We start from the raw sequence: 23180 nt of genomic DNA on the forward strand, positions 1-23180 counted from the left end.
CTACATTTTCCTGACCAATCATTGAGACTGTTTATTTTAAAAAGGTGACAAACTACCACGCTGAAAGTTACGAAAACAAGCAGTGCCTATGCCCTGTGGCATGTGCTGGTTGGCTGGCCCAGTTCGCAGCCACCTTGTCCTTCCTCTGGTCCCACCACTTTTTTCAGGGATCGTAAATAAATGAAGTACTGAAGTTAAAACTGCTGTCGGCAAGTCCGGCAACAGACACCCTGCGCGCCGAATGGCTTTGACGGTATGTCCCGCTGTTTTGGTCACGTTGTCTGTGAAGACAGCAGTTTTAATAAGAACTGCTTTGTAGTTGCTGGTGTTTCCTGTTTTATATAATCACACGCCTGCCGGCCATCTGGGTTAATGAATTATCTAACTCTGGGTGGAAAATGCACACGGAACATTAAGGCTGTTGTTGAAACCTACCATGTACCATGGTCAGGTTGGATGTACCATCCAGATTCTGCGTGGCTGAGGCATTCACTGAAACAGAGCAAGAGAGAAGAAAGCTCATGAGAAAGCTCACTACACGTACAAACCCCGTCTCTACAGCTTAAGCATCTGACCAATCATTGAGACTGTTTATTTTAAAAAGGTGACCACACACTCCAAAAAAGATAGAGACAGCCTACAGGAAGCACACACCTCGAATGAACAGCACACACTGTCCAGCTGGCCTAATCTGATTTTTATTAAGTTTTTTCTAAAATATTATTTGGAGGTGCCAGGGATAAAACCCAGGGCCTTATGCATGCTAGCTAAACACTCTGCCATTGAGCCATATCCTCATGTCTTTAAAAATAACTTTTCTGAGAAATAATCACCTGTGTGTGTGCGTGTTCCTGTGCGTGTGTAGGTGTGTATGCATGTGCATGCATATGTATGTGTACCTGTGTGTGTGCATGTGTGTGCAAGTGCATGTATACCCACGATAGCGTTCCCCTCCTATCTGTCCATAAATGACTAGAAACATAGAAAATAGGACTTCTGGATTCATTTGCAACTCGTGCGATCTACATCAAAGTTTTGCAAGCTACAAATGTGGGAAACATCAAGCCTGCTGGTGCTTCGTAAGTAATTTCTGGAGCAGTCGAGCTCCTTGTTTCGTTGTCTACAGCATACCACAGCTGTACAGTCTTAGATGAGCATCTTGCCGTGTAAATAAAATAGCTATCCCAATGCCTATCCGTGTTACAGGAAAACCCACCAAAAGGCTCCTTTAAAGCCAAAGGATGTGCGACTGCCGTTAAAACTGATCATCTCCTAGTGCGCCCCTCTAGGCCATGGAATGCCTCCCTTATGACGGAGAGTAGCAGGTCTGAAGTGACTAAGGTCCGCTCTGATCATACCAGGCTCTTGCTAGCCTACACACTTCACTCCCTGACGGTAGCAGGCAGTGGGGAAGGACGTCTGTCCCAGATGACTGGCCGCAGCCTGGATCATAGAGCAGCCCCTGGATTGGACCCCACCCACCTGGTGCTGGGCACCCACCTCTATGATCGCCTTTGTTATTTGAATTTTCTTATCTTATACTTTAGGGCACCGGCGCTCCCCTCTGAGGAGGCTCTCCTTGTCATGCCTACAATCTTGGACTTTTAGATCTTTCTCCAGGCTGGAGGAGGGACTGAGGATGAGCGAACCACCCCCAAGGGTCTCCTACGTATGGATTATGGACCCACCTAACCCCCCATTCTCCTTAGCCCAGGGACACCAATACTTTCTCTTACCATATGGACCATCAGTGACATTTACACATACTTCCTTAAAGAAATCTACACACGCACAACCGTACAAGCACATTTTCAAACAAAGTTATTTGAAAGTGTGGAGAATAAATTCTTTACTATATCAAGATCTTAATAACTGACTTCTCATATCCCACTAGATCTGGCTGCCTGGCCACTCCATTTGGAGAAAAAAAAATCACTCCAAACACACTTTGCTGCTACATTTTTTCTTTTCTGTTTGTGTGCTTGGTGCTGTTTCTTTTGTTTATTGTTCAGCTCCATCTTTTAATGTCCCATCCTTCCCTGAAGCGTGCATTTTCCTTATTTCCTAAGTTAAATCTAGCTCCCCCCCCCACGACCTTCCAATCTCCTTGGCATTAGGAAGCGGCAGTGGCTTCATAAGAGAAGCCCCCCCCCCTTGTCACCACCCTCCCAGACTAACTGGTGAAAGCTGTTAGTCAAACCCCTAAAGACGCCAGTAATGAACTCTCGACACCCGCTCTCCTGGAGCCTGGCCCATGGGAGTGGGGCCAGCTCTGAGCGCCCAGCCTCAGTCCTGAGCCCGCTAGTGCCCCAGACCCTGTGCACACAGCATCCTGAACTGTTGTTCACAAACACGACCTGCTCAGACTTCTTCTACCCAGAGTCCTTATCTTCTCTTTTTCCTAAACAGAGATTAAAAGATTTAAATTCATTCACTATCATTGAAAAAAAGTGTGAAAAGGTCACATCTCTGTGTATATGCACACGTGTCTGTGTGTGTGTGTGTGTGTGTGTGTGTGTGTGTTTGCCTGTGGAATGTGGGGGTCAATGGCAAGTGGCTTCCCCAATTGGACACCAATTCCATTCATTCATTCATTCATTCATTCATTCATTCATTCATCTGTGGGTTCTAGGATCTGAGCTCCAATCTTCAAATGGCTCTGAACCTCTGAGCTATCTTTCCAGCTTAGTGTTTGTTTGTTCTTGAGATAGGGTTTCTCCATGTAGCCCTAACTGTCCTGGGACTACCTTCATAGACCAGGCTGGCCTAAAACTCAGAGATTCACCTGCCTCTACCCCTCAAGTGCCACCATGCCTGGTTATCCAGTGTATCTTTTAAGAAGGGATCTCTGAGTGAACCTACAGCTTGAAGATTTGACTAGACTGACTAGCTAACAAGCCCAGAGATTCCTGTCCCCACCCCTAGGATGAGTGCTACGCTGTGTTCAGCTAGTTCCTGAGTGGTGGGGATCAAACACCGGCCCTTATGTGTGCACAGCGTGGATTTTAGTTACAACTGCATCTGGACAAATCCAGGTCCTGGATCAGTGGCCGATCGCAAGTAAGGACAGGAAGACCTGCTAACCTCCTTGGCATCAACCTCAGGTCAACCTCAGCCATGTCGGTGGGCGTGGCTGCCAGCCGCGCCCTTCCAAGGTTACTCTGGGGAGTCCCGAAATGTGAACTTGTGTGATACCAAAATGTTTACTCCTTCCTTTAAGTCAAACTACCGCGTGACGGGCACAACTAACCCAAATCACGGGATCGCAGTCAAAGCTTGGGGTGAACATCACCAAGTACATTGCTTCTCAAAGAAAAATCTCTAGGAAATTAAGTAAGAGAGTAAAAACGACCACGAAGGTAGTTTGGCCCCTGACCCTCTGCTGACCCTCCATGACCCTCCGCTGACCCTCTACTGACTCTCTGCTGACACTTACTGGGTGTGGTCAGTGCAGCTGATTTAGGTTCCAGCGTTTGTCGGGTTAAAGGAGTCCCTGAAATTACAGAAATGGAAGTTAAAAATGAAAACTGCGTCATCAGAGCAAGATTTAAGCAGCAATTATCATCAACCCTGTTTAGCCCTGGCTGTCCCGGGGCTCCCTCTAGAGAGCAGGCTGGCCTCGAACTCACAGAGATCAGAGATCGCCTGCTTCTGCCTCTGAGTGCTGGGATTAAAGGGGTTCACTACCATGGCCCAGTCTGACTCAAATCTTTCACGGTTCGATTTTCTTTCCTTTTCTAGTCAATTATTTATATCTAAATGAGCATTAACATATTTCTTATCACTTGAGCTCTCGTTCTCCTAAAGAGGAGTTAAAGGAAGTCATGAGCTCACCCCCTCCCAGGTTCTTTTGGTTTTGTTTTGTTTGTTAAACATTTAGCTCATAAAAAGATGGAGAAAAACTCAGCCATGCGTCCCATTACCAAACCCTTGCTAGTGTCTCCCACGCAAGCGAGAACTCTTGTACAATCTGAGGCACTCTGGGGCCAAACGAGGCTCTCTGGAAGAAGTGTAGACTCAAGTCTGACTTTTAGTTCCATTCTCCCTTCTCATCTAGATCGTGCCTGACGGGAGGCGGCCAGGCTGCTGCTGCTGTAGCCTGTGAGTCGCCAGTACTGCACCACGATGCTCAGTGTGGCTTCTACCCTAAACCAGGAATGCAGACTCATGCGGAAGTCTTTGCAGTGTTTCAGAATTAAGTGTTTGGTGCCAAATCCCAGCAGGTGTGTAACCAGTGCACTTCATGAGTTACTCGCTTTAATCCTTGTAACAAGGCTTTAGTGCAGCAGCTATTCTGTTTCCTCCATTAGGGAGGAAGAAACTGAATGCAGACTCACGAGAAGGCGTGAAGCGCCAGGGGTGGGGCTGAGCTCAAACTCTTTCTAAGCCCTGCGTTTTTAACTCTGTCTTAAGTATGTAATTCGAGAGATGAAAGGCAGGACTGGGAGGATGGCTTAGTGGTTAGGAGCATCTGTTACTCTTGCAGAGGAACTGGCGTATTGGGTTCCCCGAAGCTCACAACCATTTGTCACTCCAGTTCTAGGGGGTGTCGCCCTCTTCTGGCTTCTGCAGGTACTGCACACACACATGGTGAACATACATACATGCAGGTAAAACACTCACACACATACGACAATTTAGAATGACTACTGACCAGCACATAATTGCACATAATTGATGACTGAATAATATATAATTTTTAAATAAGAGTTTAGATTGTAATCCTCCAACTTTCTGGGTTATGGAAAGGAATCTCAAATATTCAAATGGCAACAGGACAGATATCCCAAATTAAAATATCGAGTGGCATGCCACCTTAGTAGACATACACCATCGGGCCCTGACTGTCGGCATCCGAGGCTGTCAGGAAAGCCACTTTGGCTTGGGCACGGCCATCATGGCCCTTACCTTTCATCTCGTTGACACTGTGGTACGGTTTGCTGGCAAATTCTCTAATCTGCAAAACATAAGACAGTCTGCTAGTTTCATGTTCTAAACTAGAGAGGGACAGACTGGACGCAGCCAGATATGACCACCGGTAAATTACCCTTCTCGCTACATCACCCTGACGTAGGCTTCTTGGCCGAGGCAGGAGTTGGGGGAGAATCACACATACGGACCTGGCTGCTCCTCCATGTGATCATGGGTAGGAAAGTCTTACCTAACTTCAGATTCGTATCTAAAGTATCCCTGTGTCTGAAGTAGCCATGGGAACGATTTATCTCAACACATCTACTCTGGGCAAGCAGTCACACGGAAACAGCGAGGAGGAAACAGTCCACTTTTGTCGTATTCAACTTCAGACATCATGACCTAAACTTCTGTGTTCTTGGGCAACGGTGTTGCTCCAAGGCGCTCAGTGCAGACGCCCACCCCCACCCCCCGACAGCCGTACCTGCTGCTTCTGAGTGATGATCACCTCGTTCTGCTCCTGCAGTTTCTGGCCTAACTCTTCTACCCGCCTCTTGTAGAAAACGTTATCTGCGCTTAAATCTTTCATCATTGAGCTTCGAAGCTTCTCGATGTGTGACAGGAGCTGGGGAAAGAACCCAGAGGCGCATTAGTCTGTGGCCTGCACTATGGTTTTTCTTTCTTTTAGGTTTTGTGTGCTTGTTTTAACTTTCTGGCTGGTTTTGTGTGGTCTCTGATTATCAGGTAAAATCTTCTGGCTGTACTCGACTTCGCCTCTTCCTGGGAGTTCATGACACGAGACAGACAAAGCTGACACGGTGGCAGTTGAGTCAACTGGACCACATTCCATAAAATAACAGACAGCTGCTCGGAGATTAAGGATAAAGGTGTCTCTCCCAGAGCCCTGGTGTCGCCTCCATGATGAACCTTTCATATATTCCTGTCCCCTCCCCTCCCCTCCACATGTAACGGGCTAGTTCTGGCAACCACGGAGCTGAGAGTCCATGTTGGTTTATGTCCCAGTCATCAGCATAATCCCTGGTCTAAGTAGGAAGGAGCTCCGGGGAGAGGGGGAAGGGAGGAGTGAACTGGGAGCTGGGAAAGCATCTTTAGAGAGGACAAGGATTCACCTCTTTTCACTCTTTTTCCTTTATGTGCACGTAGCCTGGGTGTGTGTGTGGGCAGGGGTGCACACTCATGTAAGTACACACGAGTGTGCGTCGTGTCCATGTGGGGGGCGAGGTTGATACTGGGAGTCTTCCAACATCATTCCTTACCTTACGCGGGCAGAGTTCCTCCATCCAACCCAGAACCGCCTTCTGAGGCTGAACTCAAGGCGGGCTGCCACGCCCACTAATCCCGGGTATCTGACCCCCTGTCCTGTTGTTTGTGTGGCAAGCTCTTTAATTGCTGGGCCAACTCCACAGCCCATGTGACGGTTAATCTTGTCAACTTAATGAGATTTCGAATCACCATGGAAACAAACTTCTAAGCTTTTCTAAATGAAGTCCATTCAAGTGGGAAGATCCACTTTGAATGTGGGCGGCACCATCCTGTGGAACAGGTCCCCGCACTGACCCGGGATGGGGAGGGGACCTGAGTCCTTGAGTCCATTTCCGTTTTTCTCTTGACCGTGAGGTGTGATGTAATGAGCTGCAACAAGAAACTCTTGCTTCCCTGACTCCCCCACCGAGGTAGGCTGTATCCTCAAATAGTGAATTGGGGCAAGCCCCGTCCCCAAACTGCTTCTGCCACGCATTTCATCACAATGGCACAGAAAGTCACATGGAAACCTAATGCCAAGGGAGATTACGTACTGGATAGAAAGAACTCAGGAGGAATTTGCTTCTGATAATTTAGGGAGTGCCCTGTTAAGGCAATTTTATTAGTAGAAGAAACAGAGTGGTAAAGAAAAACCAAACAAAACTGAGCTTGGGAAATGCGTACTCAGGATAGTGTGAGTCTAATGCCTGAGGTGGAGAGAGAAGGCAGGCTGAGGGGAAGCATCTGTCTGGTGTGAGGTGTGAGTGTCCGCATGGACACATTCTAACCTGCTTGCTTGTTGATTTAAAAGACTGAATTTTAACTGGCTGCATACGTGTGTGCCTATGTGGGTACGTGCACAAGTGTGCACGCATCTAAGTAGGCCAGAGATGTCTAGAGCTGGGTACGGGCAGTTTTAAGTTGCCTGATACAGAAGCTGGGAACTGAACTTGGGATCTCTTAAGACAGCTAGGACTATGAACGTTCTCAATACTTCTAGATGGTTGGAAGTACATAGCTCTCCCCCCCTCAAAAAAAGCAAAGTCATCTGAGAAGTGCTTAGCTTTAAATCCGAAAGAATTCTAGTAACAATGCTCAGGGGTTGGATGGAGGTTTAAGGTCTTGGGCCAGGTCACCAAACTGAGGAGTTTTGCCGACCCCGAGAAGCAAGAGAACCCAGAAAAAAATCAAGGGGTGACATCATTGTGACAGCAGATTAAGAACAGGTGACAAAGGTACAGACAGGAATGGGGGGGGGGACATTCAGAGGGGTTAATCGAGACAGATGGGTGAAGCATGCAGCCCTTGGGTGTGCGTGTGTGTGTGAATGTGTGCATGTGTGTGTGTGAGAGAGAGACAGACAGACAGACAGAGATCCTTGTGCCTGTGTGTGTGAGACAGACAGATCTAAAATCCTCCTGCCTGTATGTTTATACGTGTGACAGACAGACAGAGATCCTTGTGCCTGTGTGTGTGAGACAGACAGACAGACAGACAGACTGATCGAGATCTATCATTTCAAACTCTCTGCTGTCCTCTGTGGCCTCGCTCATAACGCCAGCCTGCTCTGTCATTGTGTGACCATAATGTGTCTGCAGGGCTCTCAGGCTGGTTCAGAAGGTTACACCATGGTTTACGTGTGACTCCCTTTGAACTCTTACCAATGTTATTTTAGAAAGAAAGAAAAAAAAAGAAAAGACTGCCAAGAGCCTAGGTAAAGCAATAACGAGTTGGCACAGGCAACTTCCCTTAAACAGAGCAGCACAGTATGTGCGTTGTGGGACAAGTAGGCGCCAATCATGTGGAATAATTAATAGGTCTCAGGCGGAGACGACTGCATTTGGTTGAATTCACCTCTTTGTTAGGGTACAAGAGAGACAGAGAAGCAAACAGCTTCTAAACAGCTGAATGGGCAGACAAAGGAACAGCGTAACCTGCTGGGCATGAGTCTGTGCACACACTGTGCACCACCCAGCCTGGGGTTTGGGTGGGACCTTCTCGATGGGCTTCTAGCTGAGTTCAGCAAAAGCAAAGGGACACCACAGGTATCGTTAAAGCCCACGGCAGCCGACTTTCGGCTAGCAGAAAGTGACTGGGCTTGTCGTGCTCAGTTTGCCCTTTGAAAGAAAAGCTAAAGAGGAAAGCTTCCAAAAACAGACCAGGAGGAGGATGGAAAGATCAGCAGATAAAGTACACACACACACACACACACACACACACACACACACACACACACACACACATTTTGAAAAATCAGAATATTCTGGAAACTATCAGAAAGCTATTACAACTGGAAAAAGCAGGTTCAGGAAGAGAAAGGGTTAGGATAAGGGAACCAGCCGAATTATTTTATTTACACTGTGGAGAGCAGATGAAAAAGATATCAATGTTAGGCCTGCGGCTGTTAGGACAGGGGCTAGGTAAGGACAGGGGTGATGGTAATATATGACCTAGGGACGAGAGACAGATAACATTAGATATGGCTGTTACAGGGGAGACATGGGATAAATGTTTGTCCAGATTAGCATACGATGAACCATAACTGTGACAAACCCGGGAGTTTTTTTTTTTTTTTTTTTTTTGGTTCTTTTTTTCGGAGCTGGGGATCGAACCCAGGGCCTTGCGCTTCCTAGGTAAGCGCTCTACCACTGAGCTAAATCCCCAGCCCCCAAACCCGGGAGTTTTACTTGAGCTTGTTACAGAGATAACCCCAAGGTGCTGTCAGGCTACCTGATCTGGAACTCAGAAAGCTGGGATTTAGCAAGGAACGCAAGCATTATCCATATGCGACTGCCGCCCAACTTGAGCAAGCTCTGCTCAGGGCTCTGCACTGGTCTCTTGTTTCCCAACCCCAGGGTCCCAACTTCTACCGCCTGTGAGCTTCAGTGGAGAGCCCATCCCCTTAGGATGAAGATTGAGGATTGTTCCCTGCTTTTAGCCCCAGAGCGTGCAGTGCATAGTAACTGCTCAGTAAAGATCCAAATAGGTTCACGCATCTGGGATGCCACTCTCAGTGCTCACAGGTTAGCGTACCTGCGCACTATTTTTGTCTTTCCTTTGTTTTCCTTTAGTTTTAACACTGTGCAATCTGTTCCTCCCTCCCTCTGTATCCATTGTTGTTAAGAAAAGAAATAAAAACTGAAAAATTCTATGCTCATCTAACCTTTCGTTTTCCTAGCTCTTATGTGTGCACACACTATGTTATATAATATAAAATCTGTAGTAATATGATAGTCTTAGTGCTGTATGAAAGCAGCTCTTAGCACTAACTCTATGAGGTTATTTTATGGAATGTGTATGCTCTATGTAGAAAATATCTATTAAGAATGCAAAGTGTACAAAAGATAATACTGGTGAAAAAATAAACAAGATTTCCCTTCTTGTTATACTGTCTCCCTGGTGGAAACATTAACAATGAATTTTCTGACATATACAGTAGCCAGTGGATGCCCTATACCTGTGTGCCTACCGGCAGCACTAGCTGGAATCAATGAATTTTTTTCTAAACAGATTTTGAAAGGAGACATGAAGTTGGGGGAGGAGAGGACACACTGGTAAGGTCCAAGTCCAGAATGAGCTGGAGGGAAGAGCTAGAAATTGTTAGATGAAAATACACTGCATACATGTGGGAAACTCTTAAAGGACAGATAAGATAGATCGAAATACACTGTATACATGTGGGAAACTCTTAAAGGACAGATAAGATAGTTTAAAATCTTTTAACACTTATAATGTAGAAAGAAAAGTGAAGAGGAACTTACAAAGGGGTAGCAGCGGTTAATTTTGGTAGCAAAACTATAAATAACTCTAATAATTTGGTTACATACCTCTCTGGAAATGTTAAGTAGGAAAATACCACTTTTATTATCGAGTAAACTAGAAATTCTTTTCAAAGATGACCGATTCGTGCATGCGTGCCTGTGTGCATGTGTGTGTCTCTGTGTGTGAGTGCACATGTGTGTGTCTGTGTGTGTAAGTATGTGTGCATTGTGTGTCTCTGTGTGTGCCCATGTGTGTCTCTGTGTGTGCACATATGTGTGTGCGTGTGTGTGTGCACTTGTGCATTTGCGCAGCCCTGGGTTCCACTCTCAGCACTGGGAAGAAAGTGGCAGGGCGACTGACTCGGTCTTACCTGACCCTTCTCTTTGCTGTGCTCTTCGTTGAGAACTTGAAATCGATCTGACCACTTGCTTGCCTGAGGAGAGCAAAACAAGTAAGTCGGTAACGCAGAAACCCATTCCACACTGGCTCTTGCTCTGCATTGGGTGCCTATGAAACCCAACAATCTAGAAAAATCCCAGCGGCCATTTTTAGAGTGCATGTGGCTGGAATGTTCAAGCCCACCTGTCTCTGGTTGTACTGTAGGGCTGGGATCGGTAGAGATTTGATTTACACAGTATTTTAGGTTACAGAGTGGGGTTGGGGGTCTGTCACACTGTGGGTGTGGAGGCGTCCTAGTTCAGGTTATTACTGCAGTGACCAACACCATGATCAAAGCAAGCTGGGGAAGGAAGGGACACTGTCACAGGAAATCAGGAAAGGAACTCAAGCAGGGTAAGACACAGAGGCCATGGAGGGTGCTGCTTACTGGCTTGTTCCACATGGCCTACTCAGCCTGTTTTCTTATAAAACCCAAGGACACCAGCCGGGGGATGACCCAATCACAATGGGTTAGGCCCTTCAGTATCAGCCACTTATTAAGAAAATGGTCTACAGGTTTGCCTGTGTCTGGACTTTATTTTCTCAAGTGAGGCTCCCTTCTCTCCAGTGTCATGCTTGTGTCCAGCACACGGGAGAACAGTCATGGATAGGATTTAAGTGAATGTGTGTGGCTGTGTTCAGTAAGGCATTATCTGAAGAAGAAATAAAACAAAAACAAACAAACAAAAGCAGGTGCTAGTGTGAGACTCTAAGGGGTCAAAGAACCAGGACCGTTGGGTCCAGGGGTTCCAATCAGGCAGCTCGGTGCATGGGGAGGCATTGTGGTCAGTTGAAGGTAAATGTCAGCTTCTAACTTCCTTCTCGTGGTACTGACGTGGCTGAGCAACTGGCACAGCTTGGAAGAGGATTAAAATGGCACCCTGAACTGTGCAGGACAGGGGTGTGCATAACCGTGAATTCCTCTTGAATATGTATAAGTCAGCTCTGCTCACGTGACCCAACAACATGGTGTAGTTGAGAGGAGATCTGGGGAGCCCTTGTAGAAGTGTTGCTCCAGTAATTCCGGGGAATGAGTAAGAGACATATTCCGAGAACAGAGAGGTCGCTGTCAGCAGAGCAAACAGCAGGACCACGGTAGGGAACAAGGAGCCGTGCCACCAATGTATATCTTAATCTTTTTGATTTTTAACTTCTTTCTCTTTACTACTGCGATAAAGTAACTTTTATAGAGTGATTATGGAGTCTGACTTCCAAGTGAAAATAAAATATATCAAAGATACCAGTTTGTCAATGCCATGCTATATGCAAAATAAATGTTTAATGCTTCAATATGCATTTTTTAAAGGAAGATCTACAACTGCAACTGGGAAATCATTGAATAATAATATGAATTGACTAGTTCAGACTAACGTTTTTGTTGGTGAAAATTTAACTAGTATCCTGTACTCATATCTATGAGTCAACATTTATGAAATTAGGCACTTGTTCAGAGACAAGGGGGAAAAAAAAGAAACAGAACAAAAAACATTTGCTGGGAATGAACTCATTAAGAGAAAATCCAAGGCAATGGACGTGGATTGACGTCTTTTATGCAGGTGAGGGCAGGCACAAGATAAGACAAGGCCTGTGATTGGGCAGTGAAAAAGAAAGGCGGGGGCAGAGTTTTTTTGAAAGGCGGGAGAGAGAGAAGGGGAAGAACCAAGGTGGAGAAAGAGAAGGACTTGACCCAGATACGTGTGGCTCTAAATGGCCGCAGGTAGCTATGAATATTTTATAAGGGATGGATTATTACAGAATAATTTGTCTTATCTGGGTGGGCAGTTTATATCAATCTCAATTGGCTCTGAGTTTCTCGTGTGGACGTTTTTGTGGGGTGAAATTTACTGATATAAATCTAATTGATAAACTACAAGCCTCAAGAGTTTTGATTTTACCGGGTTGCTGGGAATGTGAGCGGAGTCCGCAGCAAGAGAGCCTCGAGATAGGCGGTCTCTGTATGGGACTGGTGTGGCAGCCACTCACCGAGGGAACTAGATGGATGGCCACTGATGGTGCTACCCACGGTGGCGAGATCGTCTCAGGGCCTGGAGAGTAGCCGGTGGTGGCGTGGGATGGAAATTAGGAACTTAGCAGGTAGGGTATAGACTCTTTGTGAACTCTGGGCCAGAGAGTCTGGAGGACTGAAATGAGAACACCCATTGATGCCATGTGGCCCGCCGGTACCATCAACAGCGTGGGATGGTGTTCCTGTATTTATTATTTACCGCAACCGATGGAGACCTGGCTCCGTGGTCAAGAGCTCTTATTGCTCTTGCAAAGGACCTGGTTTCAACATCCACACCACGTCTCAAAATCACCTGAAATTCTAGTTCCTTGGGATCCAATGCCCTCCTTCTGGCCTGCACGGGCACTGCATATGTGCTGTGCACATAAACTCGTGGAGACACACACAGATAACTGAGTGCATACTATAGGTTGTGGCCATGGTCACCGCCCAGGCTGTACCTGGCTGTCGAGGAGCTGAAGCATGTTTTGAAAATCCTGAGGATACGGAAGATGGTCTTCTCGGAGCTCGTGAGCGTCTCTTAAGGTGCCTATGTTGGACTTGATCTGGATGTTAGACCTCTGTATTTCTAGCAACTGCTGTGGAAGGGAAGAAATCACCAACAGAAATGTTAGGCATTTGTTTAAGGGGAACAGTGAAAAACGCTGGGGAGCTCAAAGCTGCGTTCAGCCCTCCCTGTCTCTCTGCCTGTTTCTTCCACCTCGCTTTTCTTCTACCAGATCTTTGCTATCTCCACCAGAGTGGGGAGAAAATGGGAAGGAGACGGGGTTTCTAAAGTGATCTATTACTGGGGGTTAGGGCATGCCAGTGTCCATGGGAGTGTCAGGTCTCTCTTTCTACCTCTCTGTGGCTTTCAGGGATTGGGACGGGATGGAAGCCGGCTTGCACATGGCTGCTTTACTCAATGACCCTCTCTCTACCCCCCAAGTCAACTTCCGGCTGTTGCTGACGTGTCTTTAAATTTTTGACAGGAACATAACATCTGTGAGAGGAGCTGGGTATATGCGTCTCTTTCTGTTTATTCTCTTAAGGCAGATCTTGCTACGCTGGCCAAGCCGCACGTGAACTCTTGCTGACCCCGCCTCAGCCTCCTGAGTGCTGGATAGCAGGGGTCTATCACCACGCCTGTGACCGTTCTGAGAGGTTAAGGTATTGCAATAGAAGGCGAATGCTGTCCAAGGGCCATACCAATAAATCCACTAGGAATAAAAATGGTTTGATTTCCCCAAAGTTAACTATGGGGGAAAAAACTCAGGCAACAACAGGAGGCAATAAAGTTAAGACAGAACAGATGGGTGGGGAGCCTACTTCTTTATTTGTTCGCTGCAACCACTAAAATCAGGAAGAGAAGCTTTTCAGTACAGAAGCCTCTTCCTGCCAACGCTACAGCACCCAGGCGGTCAGGCCAAAGAGAAAGCCTTAGATCATAGAGACCATGTGTGCACGTGGTATGATTTGGTCAAGCAACACAGTATCTCCAAGATCTACCCCATGTAAACTCTGACTGATCACGATACCCTGACACTAGTCAGATAAAGCCCAACAGCAGGGCTTCCCACACAAACAACCCACGCTTCTCCAGCCAGACCATTAGCTTCCACAGTAACAAGGCTGACAAACGATCACCGACCACAGCAAAACCTAAGGAGACAGAATGACCCATTGTGACATGGCGTCTCGGACAAGATCCTGAGCTGGAAGGGAAAATAAAGGATCCTGACGTTGTCTTTAGTTTTGCGTCTAAAACTTGTCCACCCCTAGAGGGAGCCCAAGGATCACTCTCAGTTCCCTCCTACTTTCTCCTCAGGAGTTGTCAGGTCACATCAGGCACTGAGGAAGGGGATGAGGCCTCTATCTCGTGTGTCTGTCTGTGGACCTCAGCTGTTCCCACGAGACACAGGGCCCACTCGCCATTTCCTGCTTGCTTTAGAGACCTGATCCTCCTCAAAGACAGATGTGGAGAGGAGAGGGCTAGGCAAGCATTCTTCCCTACTCTTCTCTTCCCGCCTTGGTGATATACATCATCAGCCTTTCCATCCAGTACTTGGAACATTCCAGAATTCGTGCAAGGGTTTGTGGTCTAAGGCTATTTAAACCTAACAAGGTGAAGACGTTTCTTCTGGAGAGGAACAGATGTGCCTACGAGCATCTGTACTAGAGTCTGGGGACAGTTCGTCCACTCGTGTAACAATACAGTCTCTCTCACCCACTCTGCCTCCTCAGTGCCTGGTGCTCCCTGGGATGCCCAGGGAGGAGGAACTGTGTGTACTGGGCATGTAAAAGACCCGATTCCCCAGCCTACGAGGCCATGCTAACACCGAATCTCAAAGCAAGCAATCCCACGAAAATGTCCAGGTCACATACTTACATATTCTAATGCTGAATTCTTAGACGTTAACTTTTTAAATTCCCTCATAAACATCTCCTTGACCTTCTCCATTTCCTCCAGTAACTTCTCCTTCTCTTCCTCTTTCCATCGGTCAAACAGTTTCAGAAAGTCCTCTTCCTTTATTTTCTGCATTTCATAGTCCTGAAATTATTTTAATATTATGTCACTAAGGGCTCTGGATATAACACATGTGCACATTTTAAAACAAATGATAGCATCATCCCAAATCTGTTAGTATTTCTCTTTGAATTAGACCTGTAATAACACTTTACAAAAACACTGGCCTGTACACAATGATTCTTCCAAAGCAGAGATTGGGGAGCAGGCAGAGGGCTCAGTGGGTAAAGGTGCTTGGCACCGAGCCTGAGATCTCAAATTAGAACTGAGGACTCACATAGTGGAAGGAGAGAGCCAGCTCTCACAGCTGTCCTCTGACAGGCACAGGACACAGGCGCACCCATATAAAATAATAAATAAGTGTAAATTTTTAAAAAACCCACACTCGGAGCCTGGAGATGGCTCAGTGGTTAGCAGTGCATGTTGCATAAATATGAGGACCTGAGTTCAAGTCTCTGGCACCAATGTTTAAACCCAGGATGGCCCCACACAAGCGTATAAGCCCAGACTGTGTGAGTCAGAAACAGGACGACTGCTGAGGCTTGAGGACATCTGGCCGCGTCCATGTTCAGGGACAGATACTGTCTCAAAGGAATAAGGCCTCCGGTCCATATGAGAACACATACATGCAGCACATGTTATACCCAATACTCAAATGTCATACACAGACATCACACACTCGCTCACACATCACACTCGCTCACACACACACATACACTCGCATACACATGCACACACACGCACACACACACCACGCACACCACACACACACACACACGCACACAAACACCACACACACACATGCACACACACCACGCACACACACACACCACACACACCACACACACACACCATACACACACACACACACACACACACACACACACACACACACACACATGAAGCCATTGTCCCTCTTTGTCATTGCAGCGTCTCCAGCACAGAGCGCTATGCCTGCCCTACCTTGGAGAACCGGACTGCATGAGAGTGCTGGGCGGACTCCAGCTGAGTCCTGGTGAGCTGCAGCTGTTCCTTCAACATGTCGATCTCCTTCTGGAGCCGGTCGGTCTGGGCCTTTGTATTGTACTCTGCAGCAAGAGAAGATCTAGTTAGAATACGACTTCTGATGAGCTCACCTGAAAACATTCGGGGCACAGTCCTACAAATAAGACAAAGGAATAGGTTCTCTCTCCCTTGGGCTGTTATTACTGAGGTTATGCCACGAGCCCAGTCCTGTCCTTCAGTGCTTATCTGGAGCCCTTCGTGTGGCCAGACACTTCATTTTTTTGGTGGCTTCTTTCCACCACTCGCTGTGCTAAGGTTGATTGTTGAACAGGGTCACCGTGAGAGCCTTGTTCGGGGAGCGAGCCCAGTGGATCTGACCCATGGGTGCTCGGGACTTTTTCAGAGATGTCCGTCTCACTCAAGTCAGAGAAGCAAGGGCTTCACCTACAAGCAGCACAATACTGGCATCACATAGTCGCCATGGTTTCCGTTCCCACCCAAGTTCCCAGAAGTCCCCTGTCAGCGGTCATGGAGAGGGCTGGGGACTCGAGATGCGCGCTCGGGATGTCGTCTGTCAACTGGGGCGCAAGCGAAGAAATGAAAGGCGGCGGAAGGAAGGCCACTTCTGTGCGTGTACTTACACGAGGATGTACGCATGACTGAATGGTATACATGTGCTGTGAGAGTAGACATGAAAGGTATGGGAACCAAAGCGGAAAGTCAGAATCTCAAAGATGACCTGAGGAGACAGTACTCATTTCAGAGTGGGAAGCGCTCTCTGACACGAGTATGAGGTGGAATTAAGAGACTGAAACAGAGAGACAGAGATCAGTTTCGCGCCAAAGAATGGTGGGCCACTCACAAACAGTTCAAACGTCTCCCCGACTCCAGTGTATACTGCTGACCCGTACCAGTGCCCCGCGGTTTACAATGAGACTTCCTGCTGTCTGGTTTTTGGCGTCTACTACAAAGCGTCATGGGCAGGAATACAAACAGGCTGGCCCCGATGGATGGAAGAGAATCAGTACAGCTACTGGAAACACTTCTGTAGGTTGTGGTGGCAGAAAGCCTGACTGCCCTACTCGGGGAGGAGGAAACTCTACAGTCGTTGGGAGGACTCGGAAGTGGGAAGACTGACTCCTTGGGTAGGCACTCTCCCATTTCTGGGTCTTTATTACTTCCTCTATCTTCTGGTTATTTCCCATGAGCGCCCCAAACAGGCTAACTCCCACGTAAGACAAGTTTCTCGTGTCCCTACATTTCTGAGGTGATGTTGCCAGGCCTCTGGCTTTCCTTCCCAGCACACGTGGCTAGCATATCCAGCCATGTTTGTTAAGAGCATTTCCTCACTGACTCCCAGCTCGGTCATACTGACATGTTGTCTAACCAGTTCCTTGAAGTTGCCGTGTAGAGGCCAACGGTGCAGCAACGGGGTGTTCCCCATCTGATCCCTAGTCTTTGCCTCTGAAACATCTGATGCACTTGGCCACTGCCATCTTTTTGGATCCCCTTTCCCCCTGCTGTTTAAGACAACGCCTACCCTGGGTCACCCTCATTGCCACTCTCTACCTGCCTTTCTTGAGGAATAGGGTTGTCGGGGAGGGGGAGGCTAGCATTGGCCTTGAGTCTTCTGGTCTCTAACTAGATGACATTAGCCAGCGCAGTTCGCTGTCCTCCAGTGACTTCCTCTACCTACCCCGCACCTCCATTTTCAAATACCAGTCATGTGACTTGCAGATGTAAATGTGTGTGTGCCCGATACAAAGGACTCCTGGCTCCTCCCTCTTTTGAATTCCTCCCCTAACCCTCTATCGCAGAAAATATCCATCTAAACTTCATGGGTCTCTCACTTTCACTCCAAGTCATAGCTCTGTTGGCTCTGTGTTCAGCCCATGTCCTTATTATCCCTTCTGCTCTGTGACCACCTGGCCTAGGTGTCTCTCTCATATCACTTGCACTTCTATGCCTTATTCTGCCAGCTTCTGCTACTGCCCTTGCACACTGCATCTCGATCTCTGCCTCCTTCTATCATCCACAGCCAGAACACTCTCCTTAGGGTAAAGTTACACCATCCTTCTCCTCTACAAGATCGCCACCCCCTGGCTTGCCACCATGCTGATGTACACCCACTGGTCAGGGCCTTCATGGGCTCTTGAGATCTGTTGCCCAAGCCTCCAGCCTTCCTGCACACCATACTTGCCCCACTGCTCCAATCTCCTTGCTGCTCCTTAAACACACATCCCAGCCTTTCCTCCTGGGAGAGCCTCTCAGTACTGCACTCCATGTGCTGTAGTCCTTCCTTCTCATGGGACTGTGGCTTCCTCGTACGACTTCACCCTGGTTAGACATGGCCTCCTCGGAGAGCTTCAGAGACCACCTGAGAGGATTCTCCTTTTGTCCTGTCTTTGCCCTTCGAAGTCTCTGTTACTTTCTTTGCATTTGACACTGGGAAACGCCATGTTAGTTTAAGAGTCTCCTTAGCCCTCCATTAGGAGCTGGACTTCTCCAGTCCACTCCCAGCGGAGTGGTAGGGCACCTTGAATGTGCACCTCAGGGGCTTGACATCTACTCACAGCCTATGAGACTTTCTTTCAAGAGGACTGAGGGACGCCCTGAGCCATGTCTCCTTGAGAAAGGGGAAGGGAACAGAAAGGAAAATAACTCTGAGCACAGAGTTCGTGCTTACCAAGGTGAGAATCTTCAGTGTGGCGGCGCTGAATGTGGCTCTGTAGGAATGCTTGGTTCATAAAGGCCTTGTCACAGAGATGGCACTGCAAAGAAAGCGGCAAATTCAAACGTCTACCGGAGTTTCCCCACCTTCTTGCAGTTAAAACCAGGGAACTGAATCATGGCTTATGGCGGCTTTCTTCCTAAAAGATGCAGGATGCTGGCTGTGATATCAACTCCAAGGGCAAATGTAAGGTTAAGAATGCCCTTCCTAATCAGAGAAAGGACTGGAAGAGCTCGAAGGGGCTTGAGACCCCATATGAACAACAGTGCTAACCAACCAGAGCGCCCAGGGACTAAGCCATTACCTAAAGACTATACATGGACTGACCCTGGACTCTGACCTCATAGGTAGCAATGAATATCCTAGTAAGAGCACCAGTGGAAGGGGATGTCCTTGGTCCTGCTAAGACTGAACCCCCAGTGAACTAGACTGTTGGGGGGAGGGCAGTAATGGGAGGGGAACACCCATATAGAAGGGGAGGGGGAGGGATTAGGGGGTTGTTGGCCTGGAAACCAGGAAAGGGAATAACAATCGAAATGTAAATAAGAAATACTCAAGTTAATACAGATGGAAAAAATAAAGAATGCCCTTCCTAAAGGAAAATAAGTCCGTGGGATAGATCTTTTGGCAGCTGAAGCAACCCTTCTTGTAATTTCCGGAAGCCCTACTGATGTTGCTACTACATGGGGTTTCCATCTTCTTACCACCAATTTGTTCAAGGCAGGAGGTGAAACCTTACCAGAAACTAGCCCTGCTGATAACTTGGCATAGGATTTCCAGCTTCCAAATATTTATGAAAATAAATTTCTGTGACTTAAGTCATCTAACTGATGGTATTTGTTATGGCAGACTTAGTAGTGTGTGTGTGTGTGTGTGTGTGTGTGTGTGTGTGTGTGTGTGTGTGTGTGTGTGTGAAATGTTTTAAAGCTAAAACATTCTCCTATGAATATACACATTCATAATAAAATCTTTCAAAGATATATGGTATACAAAAACATAAAGGAGAATACAGGGACAGAACTATTTCCTCCGGAATGGATGGAGGGAAACTATTTTTTGAAATTAAGGGTATGAGCTCTGGCGATGGCTCTTGCTCCAGGGGGTGGTCCTGCATCAATATACCTCTTTATTTTTATTTTTTATTTTTTGCATCTTAGCGCAAACACCAGCGCACACCGCATCCTGGAGGTGGGGTATGTATCAGCTGCACTGCTCTACACATTCTTTCGAGATTATTATTAATCGGTCCACTGCTTGTTCTTACTGGTTTTCCTTTTACATTTTTCCATATATGAAGATTTGGCATAAGGTCATCTCGACTTTTCTGTTTACCGTAAATTTTATACAATAAAATACCGAGGGGGAAAAGACAATATACATTGCCGTTGTAACCCCTTTACACATTCTGACCGCATAAAGCACGACACAGGCTCTCAATGGGAAAGGGGCCTTCAGGACTTGGGCATCCTTAAGTGTTTCCTTCTCACCGCGTAACTGCTTTGATTTCTTGAAGCAAAGGGAATGGAGACCAAGAGAAGGAATATAGAGAAATGGGACCGGATGTCTGAAGGTGAACCTGATCACGTGGTCTGCCCAATCTCCCTGCAGAGAGCCCAGGGCCTCTGGAATTGGGAGAGATGAGGAAAACCTGAAATGGTGGCAGCCATGTGACTTCTGTCATCTCGCAGTCAGCCAGCTCTGGCACTTGTTTTGTGTGCCACAGGGCTTTCTGTACCACAAGCTCAGGCTCTGGCTAAAAGAACTAACTGCACAAAGCTTATCTTCAACAATGGCTATGCTGTAGGTAGGATGCCGCTCCCCTTCTGCAGAGCAGACACAAGAGTTCAGTGATTTGTTAAGGTCTAGCAGTTGAGACAGTAGTAGAGGCGGGACTTGAACTCACACTTCCTAGAGAGCTTCTGTATTACTGATCTCTGTGGAAGGAGATGCATGTGACCTGATTCTGCAGCATGATCACACTTTTCAATCTACAGAACGGTCTACCAGCCAAGTCAGAAGAGAGAGGCCACGGGATGGAATATGTCCATCAGTAAACGAGTGATTCACACCCCCATATCTAAGTCTTGACAGCATCCTTTTAAGGTAAGGAATTTCTTATACTCTGAAAATGCACATAGTCCCTAAACCAATTAGACTGAGGGTATGGAAGAGTTTGAGGGAAAGGGAGGAGGAAAGGGAGGGAATAGGAGGGAGGGAGAAAGAGAGAGGGGGAGGGAGGGTAAACACATATATATCTCAGTCCATCTGGAGCCAAGTTTCCTTCTGAAACCCGAGAACAGACAGACAGACAGACTCCTTTAACTCCCATGCACATGCGAGTGTGTGTGTGTGTGTCTGTGTGTGTGTGTCTATTACAACACATCTCGCATTAAAAAAAGTAAGTTTGTGTGTATGCACATTTGAGTGTGTGTGTGTGTGCATGGCCATTACAACACATCTCCAATTAAAAAATTTAAATGTATGTGTGTGTGTCTGTGTTTATGCATGCATGTGAGAGACAGACAGACAGATAGACAGAGAATGGCCATTACAAGACATCTCCAATTTAAAATGTGAGTGTGTATGTGTGTGTGCCCATTACAACACATCTCCAACTTAAAAATGTAAATGTGTGTGTGCACATATATGTGTGTCCATGTACACGCACACACATGTGAGTGTGTGCTGGAAAGGTGGCTCAGTTGTTAAGAGCACTGGCTGCTCTTACAGAGGACTGGAGCTTGATACCCAGTTCCCACATGGCAGGTTGCAACTGTCTATAACCCCAATCCCAGGGAGTCTGATTTCCCTCTTTTGGCCTCTGCATATACTGTATACACGTAGTACATGGACAAAGAGCCAGACATAAATCAATGTAAGTGAGTGTTTAAACTACACGCATGTTAGGAAGCTTCTAAAACGGTCTGTTTGCATGTGACTTCTTCAAGCATCCTCAGGGTTACCTCTCTTCCTTTGTCTCTGCTGTGCCCTCCCTGGTCCTCCCCACTTAAGTGTCCTCCCCTTTAGCCCCCACCTCAAACTGTCCTCCTGATGCACTTTCCTCTCTCCTGATGGTTCCTCTTTCTACTTTCTTGGCTGCTACAGGCACTCTATGATAAACACGTAGATCTAAAGATTCAAAGCTAGGATCCACACACGAGAAAGAATATGTGTGTGGTTTTCTATTCTGGGTCTGAATTACTAAAACTATAAAAAAAATACATAATGCTATAGTAATAATTAATAAAATTATACTGATTGGTTTACATACAAAGCTCGTAATTTCAATTTTCTTTTCAGATAAATAAAATCCCATTAGGTATATGTAGCACAATCTTATCATCCATCCTACAACTGATATTTATCTAGTTACCCTATGCAGAGAGATAGCGTTCCTCCAAAAAGCCTTAGGTCATCAAACAAAAGCCCCAGTGGCGGTTTGGGAATACCCCATAGAGTTGCCCGGGGCCCCAGAAACCCTCAAAACAATCCAGTACATTACCAGTGCTCTAGGTTACCTACTGAAACATGATTGTAAGATACGCACTTTGATTACAGGACGTGGGTAAATCAAACTGGCAGTTTTACCCTTCCTGGCTGGTTTTCATGGTGCCTTAAGGCTGTTGAGGGAGAGAAGGCATCAAGAGTCTTACTGAGCTGTGTATCCTGAAAACCACAACTATCACCCTGGAAAGATATGCCAATCAGTACCAAGGCACCATGAAAGTCATGGGGTTAGCCAATAGCTGGGGAGGTGTCAGGGAAGGGAAAGTAGATGGATGGTAAGAGCCAGGTATCAAGAAGTCTCCTTAGGAACAGTGTCTTCTAGACACGATGAGACCATTACATCCAAGAACCACGGGAGCCATGACTGCCAGGATGAGACCTGCGCAAGACTGATTTGTCAGCACTCCAGGAACAGACGTCTAAGATCCTACACTAACTAGTTTATCGCCAGAGGGGCAGTCAAGTTTTCTCCTGTGGCGTAGTTTGCCCGTGTTCAGTAGAGGGTTACCTACACGCAGCACAAAGACCTGGGTTGGAGTATTGTTCTGGCAATAATCAGTTTTAACTCATTAATCAAAACCGGTGACTGTATCCTAACACCAAACAACTAGCCAAAAATCAAGTATCTCCCATAAACTGTTTTAGCGACCAAGCATGACCTGGAGTCTCAACCCTTTAGCTGTGCGTTCTCCATTCCCATACCTGAATCACCCCGTGCTTCTCCACCATAGCCTAGGCCTTCTTGGACTTCTTCACCTCCCCTGCTCAGTAACTCTTAAAGTGATGTGAGGGTCCACAAGAGACAACAGGACGCCATAACTCAGCACCTGAGAGTCACAAGGAGAACTGAATCCACAGCTCCAGGGTGCCCTCACCCGCAGCACCTGTTTTATCTCATGGAGCTCCTCATCCTGACAGGCTGCTGCTGCCGGTGCCCTGCTTGCAGGGAGGACAGTGTGCTTAGAAAGGAAACAATTCTGCAACATTGTGGACTTGGAATCACACTCAGAGCTAAGCAGTCCGTGAAACTG

At 46.9% G+C, this 23180-nt stretch overlaps 1 protein-coding gene across 22 annotated transcripts in view; it reads right to left on the reverse strand.

Annotated features, from left to right (window-relative positions):
* Nucleotides 1–23180, reverse strand: part of Dzip1 (DAZ interacting zinc finger protein 1) — a 52173-nt gene that overhangs the window by 23792 nt on the left and 5201 nt on the right. For 12 of the 22 annotated variants that reach the window (NM_001427239.1, XM_087586353.1, XM_087586337.1 and 9 more), the window contains 9 exon segments: nt 436–492; nt 3437–3493; nt 4909–4957; nt 5396–5536; nt 10307–10369; nt 12841–12978; nt 14769–14930; nt 15870–15994; nt 18598–18682. In NM_001427239.1, the coding sequence (NP_001414168.1) occupies nt 436–492; nt 3437–3493; nt 4909–4957; nt 5396–5536; nt 10307–10369; nt 12841–12978; nt 14769–14930; nt 15870–15994; nt 18598–18682 (877 nt within the window). 22 annotated transcript variants of the gene reach the window in all.

Source organism: Rattus norvegicus, chromosome 15 (genome assembly GCF_021556685.1).
Source record: "Rattus norvegicus strain SHRSP/BbbUtx chromosome 15, alternate assembly SHRSP_T2T, whole genome shotgun sequence".
Classification (NCBI taxonomy): Eukaryota; Metazoa; Chordata; class Mammalia; order Rodentia; family Muridae; genus Rattus; species Rattus norvegicus.